Raw genomic sequence first — 21,604 nt, forward strand, 5'->3', positions numbered from 1 at the left:
AAATTATCATACCTGGTGTTGATGGTCTCTCCAGCATGTTCAAATGATGGTAAATAAAAGCTTGACTATCATGAACAGTATCCATATCAACTTCTTCCTCTTCCTGGGAGTTTGAGAACTAAAACGGAATTAAAAAATACACAATAAGGGACTATTAATAGTTCATTCAATTAGTACTAAAAAGATCTGATTTTTCTAGAGGAAGGAGGCAAACTTTACCATTGAAAATTAGTAAAAGTTAAGGAAATATCATTTAAAAGGGTCAGTATCCTTCCTTCTTTTTTAGCTTACTGTGAAACAGCATTGCCAGCAACATTAAAACATTAATTATCAGCTTTACTCTCTGCCAGGCAATAAGAAATCTGATGGGAAATGTTCTGCTTACCTTGGCAAAAACCACATACACACACACACACGATGCCTTTTGTTGGGATACATCTGTTAAAAACTTAACAAAAGCCAGTTCTTTCATAGTAACCACTCTATGAACACAGAAAATGAATTTCCATTTTCTTACTCTGATTTTGAGTTTGACTTTACTGTCTTCATTCTTCTCTAGTATTTGCCCCGGTTCCAGCGGGGATCCAAGTGGCATATCAGCCTTTCTTTTCACCCCCTGCTGATGGCTAGAAATACTGGTTGCTGTTTCCTTAACAGGATGATCATCCTCCTAAAGCAGCATTTAAAGATGGAAATTAGAGGACAGCAAAAGCATACTTATGTGTAAAAGCAACAAAATGGCTGAAAGCTCTTGAGTGGGTGATTTGAACAAAGTTTTCCCTGTGATTCTGGAAAAAAGTATTTCTTAAAACCCTATATGGAGATGTGCCAAACTCTTTGAAAAAAACCACACGTTTCTCTTTACTCCCATCCCTGCTCCCTCTGCGTATCTAGCACTGGCCTGTCTTCTGTCTCTTCGCACAATCATGGTACTGTTGGTGTGGAAGGAATATTTACTGCTTCTGAAAAGCCTTTCTATATATCTTGGCCTCACAGAGCCTCATCAGTCCAAAATAAGTTGAATATTGTGATAGCTTCTGACCTAAATAAGGAATTAAGCTAATTCACTGTAATGGTTTAAATTTATTCAACAAATAAATGTTAGCTTTTAAAGGCCATAATCATTAATTTTCTTGGAATATTCTCTTGGAAATCAATCGCATTTCTTCAAAAGAGGGAGAGTTACCCTATTATTTATTAAGAATCTAAGCAAAAGTGTAAGAGCTTTAAAATAAAACTGCATTACCTACATGATTTCTAAAATGAAAAAGTACAGACAGATATACATGACAAAATAAACCTCATCTTCTATTAAAGCCTAAAGTCTTAGTCTTTTATTCAAAACCCTAAAAATATCTATTACTGTATTGAGCAGCTGTGCCACTGCTAAATCAAAGGTGTCTTACAACAGTAAAATGGCTATAATTTCACATTCTCAAGAATTAATTATTCCATATTAAGAGCCATGGCAATTTACCTCCCCTCCCACAGCAGATTCCAGCACTGTACGAATTTAATAGGACACTAAGACAGCTAACTGTTTTCAGAGCATGTATCCTGCTACAGAGCCAGTCAAATCAACCTGAGCATGCTTCAGCATCAGTCTTGATTCTTTTTTATGTCCACAACCCGTTTCATCCTTACTTGGCTATTTCACTTCATGCTCTATTATTAACAATAAAATTCAATCTGCAAAATGATTTGGAATAAAGTGTGTGAGAGATGCTAGCCAACTTCTGTACCATTTGTATTTCAAGAGGAGAACTAGTTCCGGGGGTGAATTTAGTTTGGATGGGTTTAGCTAAATGGGAAGAAAGGGATGGGATGAAAGGATTGAAGCCAGGGTCAAGAGAGTAGAGTGAAAATGGCACTAAATACCTGCAAAGAAAACATATCCTGCTGATTTGATTCCTAATGGTTGAATTCAGGGAAACTAATGTAGTCCAGTAAATATACATTTTCTGCAAGTAAATAGGATTTCATCAAAAACTCCTACAAATTCCCCAGCTAAATAGAAACAGCTTGCAGTGCACAGGACAATGGCTAAACTGAGAAAAGGACAACTCTGATGATTACCACAGAACACCTGCATTCAAAAATCTGTTTGTATGTGTGACATTCTTAGTGAGCACACAATCTGAACACAACTGCACACCAAACATTAGGAGTGCATTAAAGACCGTGGTTTATTTCTTATTACAGATTGTTTGGTCAGTGTTTCCAAATACTTTGAACTTAAGAACTCCTTCCTCATAAGTGTGTTACCTATGTAGTTTAGAGAAAGTAAAAGAAAAGTTCCCAATCAAACGAATGCAGTGTGATTGTACACACAACAGACAAATTACCTTTTCCCAAGTTATGTTTTTTACCCCCTAGAACATAACATATTGACTCAAATCCAAGATGAGAACCCCCCTTGCCCCCTTCAGCATGAGGTGGAAAAACCTAGTCTTAGATTCAAATACCAGCTTGGGGGAGGCAGTGGCTCAGCTCTGACTTTGGAACTGGGATCAGAGCTGAAGCCAGAGCTGAGAAGTCACCTCCCCCAGGCTCATTTGACAAGGGAGGGTGATGCAGCTGGGAGAACACAGGGAAAACTAAGGTGTGGTGGTAGGGAACCTGCAGTCTTTCCCCACAACCCCTTGCCTGTGCCTGCCCCCAGTGCTCTCTTTCCCAGCAGTTGCTCTCTTCTGCTCCAGCTCTGGTCCCTCTAGCCCCAACCCGGCTCAACTGGGAACTATCACCTTTTCTCTGGCTGGCCTGGAGCTGGAGCTGGGCTTGGCTGGGCCCAAGACAGGGGCTGTAGGGACAACGTAGGGCAGCAGGCAGAGGGGGTGCGGAGGCAGACCAAAGTGGGGAGAATGAGCGGGGGGGGCATAGCTGGAGGCAAGCATTAGGTAGGAACAGGCAGTTGTTGGGAAACAAGGTGCAGGGGAGCAAGGAGTAGGAGTCTGGCCCTTCACCTCCTGCCACTGCTCTCCCTGACAGCAGTGGGTTGCAGTGAATTTAAGATGACTTTCTACTAATAAGATTCTATACATGGAAAATTATAAATCTAATTATTGGAAAGGGGTCTTAAATTCAAAGTCATCTTGAATTCAGGTACATACGATATTATTAAGCACTCTCCGTTAATTGCTATTTTAAAAAAAATGATGAGGCTAAATTATTTCTTCATTCTCCATTAATGTTGATCCCTACCACTCCCTAATTAAAATTTGTTCAAGCACAAGCAGGCAAGGGGATTTTTTTTTATTGAAAAAATATATGACTTCAAGAACCTATATCTACCTAGACCTAATAATAATGTAATACTTTACATTATTGGGAAGAGCAGCTTTCATCTTGGCAATGGAAACATGCTTGAAGTGGCATAACAGTGTGGGGGAAGGGCACAAGGCTCAAGTGCTGCCTAAGGGGATGAGTGCAGAATGGAGTTAGAGGGGCACCTCATCCTTCTGTTCCCATCCCACTCCCTTCATCTTCTTTGTGGACACTCCAGCAGCAGGGAAGGCAGAGGAGCAACAATGATGCACAGTGTCCTAAGCAGCAGGCACAGCTGTTAGAGGTTTCCTGCTGCAGGGGAGATGCTGCCTCTTCTTTTTTGTCACTGAAAATCAGTCTTTAAATGACTTCTCAATACACGTGTTAGTAGCAAAAAGGGATGTGACATCACCCCCACATCACAAAACCTCTGGGTGCTGGCTCTTGCACTGTGTACCACTATTGCATGGTGCATGGATCTGGGCAGTTACATCCCTCAGTTTAGCCCTCAGGGTTTATATCAGATTTCTGGAAACTCTCATAGGTTTTTTAGACTTGATTCTGGGTACTGTCCCCTGTAACAAACCTAACACCATCAAAAATCTTTACATCACAGCATCAGGTATTACCCCTTTTGATGTTTACTTCTTGCAAGTTATATGAAAGAAGTGAGATTTGACTAAGAATCCACATGAAAAAAAATATATTAAATTCTGGGACAAACAGGAAGATCATTTCTTGCACTGGAAAAAAATGCAGAGAGGTGAGAAACAGCCATAGGGGCCTCTATAAGAGACAATGGTATCACAGAACAAAATGGTCATGGTGAAATATGCTAAAAGACAAGAAATTTGAAATCAATATACAATATAATGGGCCAGAAGAATGATTCAGAGGAGAGTGAAATGTATGTGGACAGACAGTTGGTGCTTACAGTGCTCTGAAACCCCATCGGTTGTCCATTGTTAGCATTGATGACAGGTTCCTGATTGTTTCCCACTGATTCAGGAATGATGGTTGGATTAAGTACAGCTTTCTTTTCCTTCAGATTAAGGACCAGTCCAAGCTCTGGTAATGGCAAGCAAGAAGGTCTACTAAGGCCAAAAAGGGTGAAGTACAGGTCTACAGCACCACATCGTAGCCTCCAGTCATGTGAAGTACCTGAAAATAAAGGGACTATATTCAACATGCAGAAATATTCTACCAAACAAACCAAAAAAAGAATGGTCAAAGTAATCTACAGTCAATTAAGCCATGAGTTTTTAGCTATAACTGCACATTGTCCTCATCCTTCCTCTTTTTTGTTGATTGTTATTCTCTTCTGCTGTATGTTCTTTTTTAATAGAGTGTAAAATGGTTGGGGAAGAAACCACATCTTTCAATGCATTTATACAAAGTTTAGCACAATAGGGCCCAATCTCACCATGAAATGGCATCACTGGGTTTCATAGCAGAAATTGTCAAATAATACCAAATATTAACAAAAATGAATGTGATACTAATTCCCATTGATAACATTGATAACGTCTTTTGACTAAAATCTAAACTGAAACATTAAGTGGAACACTATCTTTAACAAACTAGCCAGAAGGTATGAATTTGCTAAGAAGGGCTGAATTTAAAACTGGGTCTCCTGAAAAAAAACAGAGTGTTACCTTCCCAAATTACTCCCTGATTTATATGTACACACACACACGAACACGTGCTCGTACAAATGAGTGAGCATGTGTGTAGGTTCACACTAACATATTATACATATACCATATTTACATGAATCTAAGATGAACCCCTAATCACCATGGGGGAGGAAACCTCCTTATCTTAAATTTGTGTACAAAGTCAGTGGGGTTGGGGAGGGAGGAAAGGGTTAGGGCTAGAATCAGACTCACAGCAGCCTCCTGGGTCCTACCCTCTGCAGCTTCTGCCCTTGCCCTCTTCCCTGCACCCACCTCTTACTGTCAGGTACAGCTCAGCTCCAGCTAGGGCTGGATTCCCTCCCTCACCCAGAGTACAGGGAAACTCCATCCTCTACCCAGCCAATCAGCAGAGCTGTCGCTGATGCAAGGCCTGGCAAGGGCTGTGCTTTCACATGCTATGCTCCAAGAGTAGCAGGGAACAGATCCCAAGCAGCGTCCAACAGTAAGAGGTGTCAGGAGGCAGAGATTGTGGGGAGCAGTTGATAGAAGGGGCATAGACTGTGGGGAGGTAAGGGGGCAGGATGAAGAAATGAAGAGGGCGGAAAGCAAGGTCCCCAGACACTGCTTGCTTTGCTGTAGCAATGGGGGAAGACAAATTTAAAAGACAACCCTCCAATAATCAGATTCTATACCTGGAAAATTATAACAAATTTAGAAGTTTTCCATACACAGAATCTAATTATCGGGGGTTATTTTAATTCAAGTAAATACAGTATACAGATATGTATACAGTATACATCTAACCCAACTTATACCCATGAGAGGTTAAAATTTTTGCCAAACCAGACTATATCCTGAGTCACTCATTTTTTTCATCTCATAGCACCAATAAAATCTGGTGATTCATTTTGCTATACAGACCATCCTGATTTTAAAACCTGATGTTTCTACTTCACCTTGTCTCCTGTACAGCGTTTTTTGCATTATATGACAATCATCTTGCCCTTATTACAAATCTACATGTACTTTTCAAAATGACATGTGCCTGTTCAGCCCAGGGAAAAGGGGTCTGAAATGCAGCCTTTCATTCCTACATTTCCCACACAAGAAAAGAAGATGCCAGTTACTAGGGAGGCACAACTGCCCAGGAAAGGCATAGTTAGCAGAGGTGTGCAAAACAGGCCATATTCGATTCAGATTTGGATTCGACCTGAATTGGGGACAGTGATTCAATTCGTTGATTCAAATCACTGCCCCAATTCAATCTGGCCAAATCTGAATCTGAAGATTTGATGCTGATTCAGAGAATCAGCAATTCAGCTATAGACATAGCTTTAAATATTTTGTCTGCATACCTCGAGGTACCAGGTACAGCTCATGAATGCTGCGGTGGTGGGGCAGACACAGTGTCCCACAGGAGCATGGGGGAGCCCCACGTGCTCAGCAGCAGACCCAGAAGCAGATCAGAAGTACTTCCAGTCCACTGCTGAGTGTGTTGGGACCAGCCCTTCCCCACCCAGCTCAGTGATTGGCTGCAGGGGGGATCCCAGGTACTCCCCAGGAGGCACTAGTCGCTTAGCTGGGGGCACGATCCCCTGCACACTCCACAGCAGACCTGCAAGTGGACTGGAAGTATTTCTGGGTCTCCAACCGAGTGTACTGGGAACCCTGTAGAAAGCTTCATCTGCCCCACCATCTCAGTGTTCACGAGCCACCTGGTATTTTGAGCCACCCGGTACTTTGAGGTGCTTGGGAAGATCTTGGAAAGAATCTTCAAGGAGCACACCTGTGGAGGGCCTGCAGGGGAGATCATGCTCAGGGGCAATCAGCATGGGTTCATCAAAGGAAGGTCCTGCCTGACCAACCTGATTGCCTTTTATGATCAAGTTACTAAATCCTTGGATGATGGTGTCACTGTGGACGTAATCTTTCTAGACTTTATGAAGGCCTTTGACACTGTCTCTCACCCCATCCTCATCAATAAATTAAGTGACTGTGGCATTGATGCCTGCACAGTTGGATGACTAAAAACTGGTTGATGGGGTGCACCCAGAGAATAGCGGTGGATGGGTTGTACTCAAACTGGTGAGATGTGAGCAGTGGGGTACCCCACGGCTCAGTCCTCAGGCCTGCACTGTTTAACATCTTCATCAGTGACTTGGATGAGGGGGTGGAAGGCACGCTGTCCAAGTTTGCTTATGACACTAAGATGTGGGGCGAGGAGGACACACTTGAAGGGACAGAGAGGATGCAAACAGATTTAGACAGACTGCAAAAGTTGGCAGACAAGAATAGGATGGGGTTCAACATAGACCAATGCAGGATGCTGCACCTTGGGAGGAGGATTCCACAGCACACATACAGGCTGGGCCGTTCCCTCCTTGAAAGCACAGAGGCGGAAAAGGATCTTGGAGTCATTATGGACTCCAAGATGAACGTGACCTGCCAATGCCAGACTGTAGCCAGCAAGGCCAGCCATACCTTGTCATGCATCCAAAGATGCATCTCAAGCCGGTACAGAGAGGTGATCCTCTCCCTCTATGCAACTTTGGTCAGGCCGCAGCTGGAGTACTGCGTCCAGTTCTGGGCACCGCACTTCAAGGGTGATGTGGCCAGCCTGGAGAGGGTTCAGAGGAGGGCCACCCACTTGGTGAGAGGGCAGCAGGACAGGCCCTATGAGGAGAGGCTAAGGGACCTGAACTTGCTCAGCCTCAGCAAGACGAGGCTGAGGGGGGACCTGGTGGCTGCCTACAAACTCATCAGGGGAGATCAACAGCAAATAGGTAGAGCCCTTTTCTCCCCAGCACCACCTGGGGTGACAAAAAACAATGGTAATAAGCTGATGGAGAATAGGTTTAGGTTAGAGATCAGAAGGCAATGTTTTACAGTTAGGGTGGCCTCACCCCTACCTTGGGCAAATTCAAGAGGAGGTTGGATGATCACCTGTCTGGGGTCTTGTGAACCCAGCATTCATTCCTGCCTGTGGCAGGGGGTCAGGCTAGATGATCTGTTCAGGTCTCTCCTGACCCTAGCTACTATGAAACTATGTAGAAAAAACATTTAAAGCTACATCTATGTCCGAAACATTGAATCTCACCAAATCAATTCAGAGAAATTAAAAGGGTCTTCTGATTTGATTCAGATGCAGAGATTCAGCCACCAAATCAGGCCAAATCTCCTCCAAATTGAATCAGCAACTGAAGCTTGACACAGCCCTAATAGTTAGTTAAGTCTACAGCTAGAAACTCTGGTATCTACCTATGTTATACCCTACTTAGGAAATTTATCTGGACAGTCAACTTATAAACAGAACAAGAAAAGTGTTCTCCTGAGTTAAGAACCACTAAACTACAATTATGCTTTGTGATATTAAAAAGGTCAGGATAGTTTACATCACAGAATTTACCCAACTACTTTGGTTAAGTAAACTTCTGAGAAAATAATGCTGACTTTCCATTTGCATCTGTCCCTTCTTTACATAGCAGGATGGCAGATTTGTTAAGTTTAAATACCTACTGGTTGATGAACATCTGAACCACTGTAAATCCATGCTATCACTGCACTATTAGGAACTCTAAACAATATTAGTTTTCTGTATGTCAAAAATCCAAACACTTAAATGCAAAGGATTCAAGGGAGGTGTTGGGGAGGAACCATTAGGTTCTTATTTTAAGTTTTAAATGTAAACAAACCAATTTTAGGACCACACAGCCTTAAAGAGGATGGATTACTAATTCATCTTGCTTTAACAAATATTTTATTGGTATTCTAAGACTTTACAATTAGCCCTTACAAAATATGAAATTAGAGTAGAATGTCATCGTAACACACACATACATGCAAGTGTTTAAACCCCCCTCAAATCATGATGATGACACACGTTATTCAAAAATGGCAAAAAGAGGTAACGGGTATAAGTAATACAGAACACATGCTCTTCTTTTGAGAAAAAGGGAACACAAATTCTCTGGTGGGAACATTAGAATGGTTTATTTCCTGAATCTGACATTTGGCAAATCCTACAAAACTGAACTACTACTAGTCTCCCCACATCAACCCCTAGAGTGTAGCTGTAAACTTTCAAACACTAAAAATAACAATGCAAAGAGAACAGTCAGCTCTTGATGATATAAAAGACTATAAACACGTTTACATGTAATCTGCATAGCAAGATACCAAATGTTAAAGTGTAGTTTGCCAGCACTAGATAAAACTGCATCACTATCCTTACCATTAATGTGTTGCTCATTAAAAACCCTTCTTCCCATTACAATTTTTACTAGTCAAACAAAGCAAAAGCAACTAAAAACTTACTAAAAACAATTAACAGTAAATAAAAATGGAGGGGGGTTGTTTTTTTTTTTGTTGTTTTTTTTTTACAGAAATCCTAAAATTTATTTTCCTCATTTTGATTCTCTTTTGTGATAGAACTAATAGAAGACCTTATTAATCTAATGAAAAATTTGAGATACTTAAATAATTTGAATGCAGAAAATAAAGGATTCATTTAGAAGTTCTAAATAAGAACATTACACCCAGGAGAACCAATTTCATAATAGAAAAACCACAGTATGCAAAATAGCGGTATAAGGTGAAACTAAGTGCCACATCTGCGCTTTACAACATTTGACAAAACTTTTTCTTTGCAGACTTGTAAAAAAGAATCCTACCACATTGCTATCCATGCCAGATGTGCACTGCCACAACCAAAAGATCACAAAGGATGGAGAAAAACAGGAAGCTGAAGACGACCTTGTATTTTGGGGTTGCCCCACATACATGTGCATGGAAAGACAAATTTTTTAGTTTCTAACAAGGAAATCTAGAGAAGAAAGCTCACAATTACATTAAAGAGATCCATTGGAATATTAACCTTTTTTTTTTTTTTTTTTTTTAAATAGAAAAGACACTCAACCTGAATTCATAAGTTTCCAAAGCTGATCTACTAAGGCTTCATTGCACAAGGGAGACTCCATATTCTTCGTAAATGGTGGATTCTTTGTCAACATTTCCAAAATCTTATGCCTAAAGGAGAAATGAAAGTTGTTTTTTTTTTAATTCAAATGAATTGCACCATTTTTAAACCTCTTTAGAACACTAGAGTTTTTACTACCTTGCAGGCTTTTTACTAAAAATCTAAAATTTGTGAGTTTCTCTTTATTCCTTTCCTTTGTTTATAGATGTATACACATTCATTTCTTATGCCTAACTTTTAAAATCTATATGGACATTCACTCTTCCACAAGAAACTTTGCTGGGAATGATTCAACCCCGGTTGTTCGCAGGTTGTTTTTTCCTGGACTAAGTAGAGACAGTCAAAAAGTCCGAGGCTGAACCAATTCAGTCTTTGCAGGCAAGTCTGAGCTGCTTAGATTGAACCGATGAGCAAGTGAACAGACGTTCACTTTTAATTCCAGAAATGCAGCCACGTGCCTTCAGCAGCCCAGGCCAGAAGCCAGGGGTGCTAGAGCATGCCACCCTGCTCAGCTGGAGCAGACAGCTTGAGTCAAAGCTATCCCACCCACCCTGTGAAGTGGGGTTTGTAAGGGAAGTGTAAAGCATCCTGGGATGCTGCGAGAGAGTTAACTTGAACCTGGAGGGGATCTGGGACAGAAGTTCAGCAAACTGATTTAGCCTAAAATCAGTTAAGTCTGATGCTTCATCCATCTAGGTTCATCTTCAACTGGTTTCAGCCATTTGGAAAGCAGTTTATGTACACTGAACTTCTGTTGTGTTACAGATTCGAACTAGTTTCCAAATCACTTATACCAGTTTGTGTGTAATTTCTAACCCTAGCTCTGGAGTGGCCATTTATTTTGGGGCCAAAAAACCTGAACATCTGTATAGTCATGGTTTCTCTTGGGAGAGCAGCAACTCTAAAGGTAAGCATGTGTTCTCTTCCAGGTTGGTGAACCTCCTTCGGCGGGCTTTAAACTAGGCTCGTCGGGGGAGGGGGAAGATGAGGGCGGAGGAGACGATGAACTACCAGGCCCAGCAACAGCCAGCGAGCCCAGACCAATGGTCAAAAGGGAGAAACAGGTAAGCGATGGGGGACGGGGCATTGCTGAGACTAGGGGGTCAGTGGGCACAACCGTTGGAGGCCTCAAATGCCTCTACACGAATGCTCGAAGTATGGGGAAGAAGCAGGAGGAACTCGCCCTCCTCCTAGCTGTCACCAGCCCTGACATAGTAGGGATCACAGAAACGTGGTGGGACTCATCGCATGACTGGGCGGTGAGTGTCAAGGGCTATAGGCTATACAGGAAGGACAGGATAGGAAGGAAAGGTGGAGGAGTAGCACTCTACATCAAGGAGGAATATACTTCCTCGTTAATTAGCAAGGGGGTAGAGGGGGGGCACTCTGAAGTGCTCTGGGTTAGAGTAAAAGGCAGTCCAGGGGAGAGAGACTTAACGGTGGGAGTCTACTATAGACCTCCCAACCAGGGAGAAGAGCTCGACCAGGAATTCTTAGGTCAGCTTACAGAGGCAGTGAGGGCTAAGGACGTGGTCATCATGGGGGACCTGAACTTCCCAGACATCTGCTGGGAGGAGCAGTCAGCCAAGTCTGATCGCTCACGTCGGTTCTTAGCCAGAGTGCAGGACCTCCATCTAACCCAGGAGGTGCACAGTCCCACCAGGGGAGACGCCTTGTTGGACCTGGTGCTGGCCACGGGTGATGACCTGGTGAGGGGGCTGTGGGTGATGGGCCACCTGGGAGACAGTGATCATCGCTTGCTGGAATTCACCATCCAGCGTAAGGTGGCAAAGGGCTGCAGCAAGGCAACAGCCCTAGACTTCAGGAGGGCTGACTTCAACAAGCTAAGGAGGATCGTTGGGGAAGCGCTGAGGACCCAGAGGGGAAGGGAATCAGATGTCGAAGGTGAGTGGTTGCTCCTTAAGGAGACGATCCTCCATGCCCAAAGGGAGGTAATCCCAACAAGGGTCAAAGGGAGCAGGAGGGCACATAAACCCCCATGGCTCACTAAGAGCATCTGGGAATGTCTCCTTGCTAAAAGGGAGGCATATACCCAATGGAGAGATGGGGTCATCACCAAGAAGGACTATGTTACAGTCGCCCGAGGATGTAGGGGGGCAGTCAGGAGGGCCAAGGCAGAGTTGGAGATAGGACTAGCTTCCCGGATTAAGGACAATAAGAAGTCCTTCTTCAAATACATAGGGGGTAAAAAGAGGGTCCCGGGTAATGTGGGGCCCCTGCAGGACACGATGGGCAACTTAGTCATCATGCCAGATGACAAAGCTAACATATTTAACGATTTCTTTGCCTCTGTCTTCCTAAGTAGGGACCAGTTCAGCCACCTCCCTGCTGGGCCCCCCTCGGACCCCGAGAGAGACACGCCTGGGCCAGGGGTTAGCGCGGAGTTAGTTAAGGTACTTCTGGAGAGGCTGGACGTGTTCAAGTCCGCTGGTCCGGACGATCTTCACCCTAGGGTTCTATAGGAACTGGCCGAGGTCATTGCGGGACCCCTGGCGCGGCTCTATGAGCACTCATGGTGCTCTGGCGAGGTGCCGGAGGACTGGAAGAGGGCCAATGTGGTCCCTATCTTCAAAAAGGGAAAAAAAGAGGACCCGGGAAATTACAGGCCAGTTAGTCTTACCTCAATCCCGGGTAAGCTCTTTGAAAAAATTATCTTGGCACACATCCAGGAGGGCCTTGCGGGGGAATGCATGCTCAGGGGCAACCAACATGGGTTCATCAGTGGCAGGTCTTGTCAGACCAACCTGGTGGCCTTTTACGATCAGGTCACCAAATCATTAGACGCAGGGGTTGCTGTGGATGTAGTCTTTTTGGACTTCCGGAAGGCTTTCGACACTGTCTCTCACCCTGTCCTCATCAAAAAGCTGGGAGACTGTGGTGTCGATGCCCACACGGTCAAATGGGTCGCCAACTGGTTGGAGGGCCGCACCCAGAGGGTGGTAGTGGATGGGTTCTTCTCGACCTGGAAGGATGTGGGCAGTGGGGTTCCGCAGGGCTCGGTCCTCGGGCCCGCACTGTTCAACATCTTCATCAGTGACTTGGATGACGGGGTAGAAAGCACCCTGTTCAAGTTTGCTGATGACACTAAGATGTGGGGGGATGTGGGTGCACTAGAAGGGTGCAATAGGCTACAAGCTGACCTTGACAGGTTGCAACGGTGGGCGGATGAGAATAGGATGGGGTTTAACACTGATAAGTGCAAGGTGTTGCACATGGGGAGGAAGAACCGGCACCACACTTACAGGTTGGGGAACTCCCCTCTTGCCAGCACGGAGACGGAAAAGGATCTTGGAGTCGTCACTGACTCCACGATGAACATGGGCCGGCAGTGTGGGGAGGCAGTCAAGAAGGCCAACCGTACCCTGTCATGCATCCACAGATGCATCTCGAGCAGGTCCAGGGAGGTGATCCTCCCCCTCTATGCGGCACTGGTCAGGCCGCAGCTGGAGTACTGCGTCCAGTTCTGGGCGCCACACTTCAAGAGGGACGTGGACAATATGGAAAGAGTTCAGAGGAGGGCCACTCGTATGATCAGGGGTCAGCAGGGCAGGCCTTATGAGGAGAGGCTACGGGACCTGAACCTGTTTAGCCTCCACAAGAGAAGGTTAAGGGGGGACCTTGTGGCCTGCTACAAACTGGTCAGGGGGGATCAGCAGGTATTGGGGGAGTCCCTGTTCCCCCGTGCGCTGCCAGGAGTGACCAGGAATAACGGTCACAAACTGGCGGAGGGTAAGTTTAGATTAGATATTAGGAGGCGCTACTTCACAGTCAGGGCGGCTAGGGCCTGGAACCAGCTTCCAGGGGAAGTGGTGTAGGCTCCTAGCCTGGGGATTTTTAAAAGGAAGTTAGATGAGCACCTTGCCGGGATCATCTGACCCCGGTGCTCTTTCCTGCTAAGGCAGGGGGTCGGACTAGATGATCTACCTAGGTCCCTTCCGACTCTAGCTACTATGAAACTATGAAACCAAGTGCCTATACAGGATGTGTCCAAGGTGGCTATAAGTAGGTTTTCACAAGGACAAGAAGTTATGGTAAGGGAATGATATGGTAAGTTCCAGTAAACATTTAATTATTTTAAATTATTTTAAAGGGACACCGTCAAATTGGAAATTATGCTACAGTCTGAAAATGTTATACCTATGCATGCAATGCCTCTGAGTCACTACGGTAGAATGTAGTTGGCAAAATAAATAAATAAAAAGACTGAAAACAATTTGGGAACAGACATTTTCACCACTGTCCCTCTGCACTTACTTATTTATTGGTCTTTACAACATGAGAATAGAAAAAAAACTAAATGTTTTAAGGACTTATTTTTTTTAATGTGGAACATAACATGAAAAGCATGATGCATTTGAAATGGGATTTTTTAAAATTATAAATGAGAACTGACCATACCTCAAGATCATTTGCTTCCTCAACTGAAGCTGTCAATTTATTTAACCTCAAAGAGTACATAATTTCCTTCAGATCATACATTCCCAGAACAAATTCGTAACAATGTATTTGTACAAGAAACCAAGTGAAATGTTGAAATGGAAGATATGAAAATATATTCTTTTAGAGGCAAACACATCAGTATTGGTCCCCACAAAAAAGACATTAAGAGAAAAGTGATGAAGATTAACCCCAGTATTCAGAGGCTGTCACTACCTGTGTCAAAATATTTAGAGTCTCTCATTGGCTTAAAGTTGAAACAAAACAGGAAAAATTATCAATAAAACCACAACATTTTCACTTGTTAGCCTTCCACCCCATCTACAGTCTAACAATTGTTTTACACTCCTTGGTGACCGAACATAATAATGTGCATTCTGTTCTAAGTGCTTTTTAAAACCGTACAAAAATCCTTTTGCTGTATGATACAGATCAATATGATATCCGGGTACATTAACTTTATGTAGGAAAGTCTATCCGTAGATATTTTAAGAGAGACAAAAAAACAAAGACTTAAATGGTTTAATTTGACAATGAAATGTGATTAATTTTTGTCTTCTTACATCATGAATGGATAAATAATTTAACACTTCATTAAACATAAATTACTATACACACCAAAAATGATTTACTAATAGAAAAACAATGAAAAATTGAAACAAGTGTACACAGAAATGTCCACAGAATTTCAAAGAAAAGAAAACAGATTTACTGTCTAGTTAATATAGTTATATAACCTATTGTAAAACATGCCCTAAAAACACTTGTATAGAAATTCTAATGTTAGTGAAAAACGCCGACTTATTTATAGACGTACTAACCTTACGTAAGGCACAGGGTCATTCTGAACCATAGTAAGTAGCCACTGTAGTTCCTCATAACTCCTATCAACTAGAAAGAAAAATTTTAATGACCTGTTAATACCACCCAGGAATAACAGAAGGAGAAAGAAGAGAATACTCCAGAAATTATTTTATACATGCTACGCAGAAATTATCTGTAGCTGCAGGCATGACTGAAATATATCAAAATCAAACCAGCAGCTAGTGGATCAATTCACCGCCCCCCCCCATGAAAACTTTAACAAGTGTGTACAACAATTGATGAGGAATTGTTTGGACTGACAGCAGTCGAAAAAGTTTGGGAATACCGGAATAAAAATAAATCCATGTCTCTGCATATTACTGTTAGTGGTACATGTAAAGTTATCACTATCTAATTATTTAAAGGAACACAAGTTATTCAGTTTTCAGTATTACCCATTCATAATTTTACAAATTTTTAAAAGTGAATAAAACACAATAGTAGTCTAAAAAGGAAAATCTTGATATTAATCATACATTAAGTTTTGTGAGAGGTCACTCTGGCTAAAACCAACGTTACAAAAATCTGGTTGTTAAACCATCGGCCTTATAACACACACAAAACACTGAACCTATCCATGTAAACAAAAACTTTAAAAAATATTTTCCATTAATGTATTTTTCAATTTTCAAATATTTCCAGTTGTGTATGTTAGCATGCACTTCTAAACTAATTATTGTGTCCCAATTTATTATTAGAAATTAAATTGGCAGGTTAGGTTTAAACTTAAAAACACTTTACAATATTTCTAATTTCTCTAAATAATACAACAAAATAGAAAACAATAGTATAGGATAAGGTTTTTACAGAGAAATAGACAAGTAAAAAAAACTAATACCATCCAAGTGTTTTACAAATATCTTAATCCAGTATGATCACCAGGTGCTACAACTACTTACTTTCTACATTTCCTCCAACAAGTGCAGGAACTTGATTAGATCGGATTTCACTTCAGACCTCTTCAAGACTATCTTCCATGTTACAGTGCTAATATACTAATGGTGCCTGTGCACTTGGGCTCAGTATAAATCTGCTGTTCTCTTTTCTACGTTACATATACATTCTTCTCCTTCTTCCCCTTACTCCTCATCCATCTTAATTGCATCAATTTAATATTTCTTAATTTATTTAAGAAATTATATAAGTTTTTCTAACTTTCCTAGCCTAAACAATCAAGTGTAGATATTACCTATTGTTCTTTGAAATGACTCATGTGCTTCCAATTATAACTTAATTTTTCTTGAAACTACTTTTGCATAGCTTTACTAAGATAATACAAATTACACACAGAAGTTCTTTATTTAGGTTGCTCCTTTAAGATGTTTGGATACTTAGAAAATCTGCTTTCATCTTTGTATGTTAGGTTGACAGTTGCTCCATTAATTTTGAATTATAATATTGTTTGATTCAACATTCACTAGCTCTCTGCTCATAGCCTGAATCCTCCACTTAAAAACCGTCTAAACTGGCATAAAGGATAAATGGAGCATTTCATATGGAAATAGCTTTGTGGCCAAAAAAATAAATAAATCTTGCTCAATTGAAAACGTATCGTTTTTTGTCCTTCTTTCTTCCTATGAAACAATAATACACAAGCAAATTGATGAAATAATGCTATTTAACTTCAATATATAAGAACGTGTCAGTCATTCCTTTGAAAAAATAAAGCTAAGCAGCACGAATACGTTACAAATCTCTGGCAAATGTAACAGTTAATAAGATTGTTTTTCCAAAGTAGGTGTCTCAAAATTACAAGAATTTAAAAAAGTTTAGTACTATGTCGATCTCAGTTTGACAAACTGAAGGCCTAAATTTCTCTCAACTTTCAATATCATTTAAAACTTTTCCATTTAACCTCCTCTAATTTTATTGGTTAAACAGTTAGCCTGTAAAACACGTGCCTAGTCCTCACTGTGGGGTGCGGAGCCCTGGGGCCAGTGCCTACCCTGACCCAGCCACTGCAGTAGGAGGGGCTGCAGCTGTCTGCCTGGAGCAGCCCACCAGGAGGCTGCACACAGACCCAGAGACACAGCTGCTGCTGAGAGCTGCTCCCTGGGGCCTTTGACAGGGCAGGAGGGAGAGAAGCAATGGCAAGTCCCACCAGACAACGCAGTCAATGTGAAGTCATGGGCGGCAGCAGCCGGTGAGGGGCTTTTCCAGCTCGCTGCAGCTGCAGGGCTGCTGGGAAACAGTAGACTAGTTATGGATACTAATGCCCCCTCACCGCTCTCCTCCCCTCCCTCCACCTTGCTCCTGCCTCCCTCCCTCCTGCCTGCCAGCCCAGCTGCCTTCCTGTTCCTGAGGCACCGCACCGTTTCCCTTTCCTGCAGGTCTGTGTCCCACGCTAAATATTAACCAGTAATGCATTATTGGTATAAATATACTGATCATTTAAACATTTAACCTCTTACATCCCTAATAAATAATTAAGAATATTTGGTCAGCTTAATTTGTTTCTCCTTATGCATATGCAAGTGACTGTACAACTGGGTACACAACAGGCCTAGCTATACTAACAGCCAAATATACACACCTACCAAAAGCAAACTAAAAAAAAAGTGAATCAGTGCTGGTCATTTTTAAACATTTAGCTCAACTGTGCCAGTACTTACAAACTGCCTTTTAAGATATAATAACTGCAAAATATCCCTATTATTACTTTTCCTTTTTCATGGCCTTGTGACAAAGCATTTACCAAAATCCACAGATCACTGGACTCTAACAAGCCACACCATGAGCACTTGGGCTTAGAACTTGCAACCTCTGGGCTAGCTGTAGTGTGCACCTTAGTGCCCATGCCACCCCAGCTCCCTCCGATTATTCCTAAACAAAGAAAGTTTCATCAGTTTTAAGAAGAGTGCTCTTTTGAAGATACAGCAAGACAACCATATGCTGGTATCCCTGCCCCAAGAGTCTGTACAAAAAATAATAGGCCCCAAAAAGACAAGCTTTTCTTGTTGTTGAAATATGCAAACATCAGTCAGCTTATCTTTCTGGATGAAGTTTTGTCTTCCTGTACACACAGGATTAGGATGGCTCTGGTGCTCTAAGGCAGTGGCTCTCAACCTTTTTTATACCGGGACCCCTTTGCCAAGATGGATGGCTTGTTCCAACTCACACCCTGTGGCCCTGCCAGTGCCCAACCCAGAGTCCCCTGTTCCCCCCCCACCCCCCCGGGCCCTGCCTGTGCCCCTCACACTCAAGCCACAGCTCCCAGGCATTGCTAACACCCCCAACCCCCAAGAAACAGGCCCCCTGGCCTTGCTCACCCCCCAACCCGCAAGCAACAGACCCCTGGTCCTGCTGGTGCCCCTTGCTCTAACAAACAGCCCCCTGCCCCATGGGCCATGCTGGTGCCCCTCACTTGCAATATGCAGTCCCCTGCACCCCCATCCCACTTGGGCCAGAGCACGAACAGCGAGTGTGGGCTCCTGTGTGTATGGGCACTGCCCCATGCTGCCAGCCCAAGAACGCAGTTCCCTGCTATGAAGGACCCCCCACCCCCACCGCCTCCTTCCCCCACTGCAGGGCCAGGCACCTTCTTCCCCAACTCTGGCACAGCCTCATGCCAGGTCAATGTGCCCAGTGCCAGCAGGCATGTGCACACACACCCCTTGCTGCCCACAGCTCTCCAGAGAGCCCCCTGGACTTCCATTCCCCGCACCCCATACTTACCTGCGCCCAGAGATTGGGGCTTCTCCCATGACCTAGCCTCACTTTATGCTGGCCACATCCATCTGCGTGCGCACTCATGTGCACCCACTGCTTCCAGCTACCCCAAGCAGCTGGTTGCATGCTGAAACTCTGCCAGCCTGCAAGGGGAAACCCATGCTTTCACAAGTTTTTCTGGGGACTCGCTCGCGACCCTTTCAAATATTCCTGTGACCCACTTTTGGGTCGCGACCTACCAGTTGCGAAACACTGATCTAAGGCAAACTCCTCCAGTCCTACCCATCCAGCAATCACTTGAAAAACTGTCTTACTAATTCAATCGTTAGCTATAAACATTACTGAACAAATATAAAAAAAATTGATGAAAAAATATTTCCACTGGTTTGTCTTTTCACTTGTATCAGTTGAGATTACAAGAAGAGTGAATTAGTGAATGAGCTTTTCATTTGCCAACAGCCTTTCCATTATTAGTACTCCTCACTGAAGAGGAAAAGAAGTGGGAAGCATAAGAGAAACAGGAAGGGAAAGATGCACAGAATAAAGCAAGGAGTAGTTCTGAGTCTTGTCTGGGTATCACTAGAAGGCACACTGAACAGCATCTGTGGATAATTGCAGATCTATTCATAAATGTTTGGTGAACGTGACTGACTGAGGACTAGAATGATATTCTGTGCATTTCTTCCACCAAAACCTTTCTGGCCTTTCTGCCAGGAGGTTTTCAGTCTCGGAGGTAGCCATATATTCCCTCAGACACCAGGTCTCCTAAGATAAACTTTTCCAGTCTTTTGTCCACCTCACCACAGACTACAGACTTCAAATGGAATGGCATGAAGGTTGCTTAAAACACTTTCAAAAGAGAAATTTTAAACTCTTTCCAAACATCTGACCTGTACCATGCTTTTCCTTTAGTAGTTTGTACTGGAATAACACTTGTGAATTCTCCAGTCAGAAACAAATGAGGAAGTAATATGCTGTGAAGGTACCCCATGGAAGCAAAATCAGGGTTATGACACAAAAAAATTCTATTACTCTCCCAAATGAGACACTACATTTGAAAAGGAATGTAAAGTGAGAGACTTTGAGCCATCATGATGCACTTCTGTTGGCAGAGGCAGCACTTCAGGCACCCTTTCACTTGGGTAAGGAAAACCCATGAAACAAGTGTGTCAAATTCAAATGGTCCCATGGGCCAGAGGAGGGGTGCAGGATTGGACCATGGACTGGATGAACAGCACGTGGCTAACCCTACTAGCTGGATCGGGCCCAACAACCCCCTCCCTCTGCTAGATCCATCCCACTTGGTGGTTGCTCCGGATGACCAGGGACCTGGTGGGAAGAGGCCTGGCATCGGAGGTCCTTGGCTACTGCTTTGCAACAAATGCAGCAACATGGGAACTTTAACTGCCACCACAGTAATGAACAGTAATGAAGCAACAGGCTTCTTCCTGTTGGGGGTCTACCACAGTGGCTCTCCCCCATCTGCTTGGCTGCAGCAGCAATGACAAGCTGCAGTGTCAGGCTTCTTCCTGAGGTGCTACTGGGGCTCCAGTGCAGTGGCTCTTGCCAGCTCACCTGTCCCGAGTATGGTTCAGGCTGCTGCAGCCTGAACCTGGGGTCCTGCACACCAGGACCTATGAAACCCGCATGCATGGTTTTTGCTCATCCCCTGCTGCCCCCCCCCCGAACCCTGGGATCAGGCTGCAATAGCTTGATCCTGAGGTCCCTACGTGCTGGAACTTATAAAACCACGTAGGTCACCCAGCTGGATGGCACACATGGTTTTTACTCATCCCCATGCCCTGGGATCTGTAAAAACCCCATGTGCCATCCTGCTGGGCACCACATGTGGTTTTATACATCTTGGAGCTTGGGGACTCCAAGGATAAGTTAAAACTACACGTGCCCTCCAGCTGGGGTTTTGACAACCAGCTGCTTGTCAGCTGGGGCCAGAAACTGGACTGGGGCTAGTTGCAAATCCTGGTTCAGTCCTCAGCCCCAACTGACAATCAGCTGATTGTGGGTAACTGGGTTTCAACATGCTAGTGCAAGGGGGACCTAAGATCATGATCCTAGGCTCCCACTGCACTGGCTAGTAAGGTGCAATTGAAATCTAATCCCTGATCCCAAAAATCTCACATCCTGCCATACACATTCAGCATGGCAGAAGGGAGGACTGTCGAGATCAGGGATTAGATTCCCATCATACCTTAAAATGAATGTCTGCCAGCACCACAGCTCTCACACCTGGGGGGTTCAACTGCAGCTGCAGGGACAAACTGTGGCACTGGGCTTCTGCCCACAGGGCTGCTGGGGCTCACAGAGGCATTTGGCTGCTGATGCAGGAACAAGCTGGTGAAACTCCAGAGCCACAGCTCTCGCCAGCTTGGTAGCTAAGAACCCAGGTAAGAACCACAACATTGAAGCCCCAGCCGCACCATGGGAACTGAACACAACTTGCTCCTGGGCTGCAGCCAAGCACCCAGGCAAGAGCCACGGTGCTGTAAGCCCAGCAACACTGTGGCTGCCAGTGCAAGAAAAAACCACAGTGCTACTGGGACTCTAGCACCACAGGTTTCATCCAGGAGTTTGGCTGCTGCCAAGGGAAGGTCCCCTACTAAGGCTGCAGACCAGGTGATCCAGCCCACGGGCTGCATGTTTAACACCCCTGTTTTTAGACATTAGAACTACCATAAATCCATTGTGCAAAGCAAGACAAAAACACCAGCTGTACCAA

General features: G+C 43.7%; 1 protein-coding gene across 1 annotated transcript in view; it reads right to left on the reverse strand.

The window, feature by feature from the left end:
• Nucleotides 1–21,604, reverse strand: part of TAF2 (TATA-box binding protein associated factor 2) — a 105,329-nt gene that overhangs the window by 13,822 nt on the left and 69,903 nt on the right. Inside the window, exons 21-25 of the mRNA XM_090040554.1 lie at nt 15,156–15,225; nt 9,817–9,926; nt 4,199–4,425; nt 518–670; nt 13–118 (exon numbers count right to left, since the gene is read on the reverse strand). Coding sequence (XP_089896680.1) covers nt 13–118; nt 518–670; nt 4,199–4,425; nt 9,817–9,926; nt 15,156–15,225 — 666 coding nt within the window. The remainder of the gene's footprint in view (nt 1–12; nt 119–517; nt 671–4,198; nt 4,426–9,816; nt 9,927–15,155; nt 15,226–21,604) is intronic.

The sequence above is a fragment of the Crocodylus siamensis genome, chromosome 3 (genome assembly GCF_052110815.1).
Source record: "Crocodylus siamensis isolate JL-2025a chromosome 3, ASM5211081v1, whole genome shotgun sequence".
NCBI classification, from domain to species: Eukaryota; Metazoa; Chordata; order Crocodylia; family Crocodylidae; genus Crocodylus; species Crocodylus siamensis.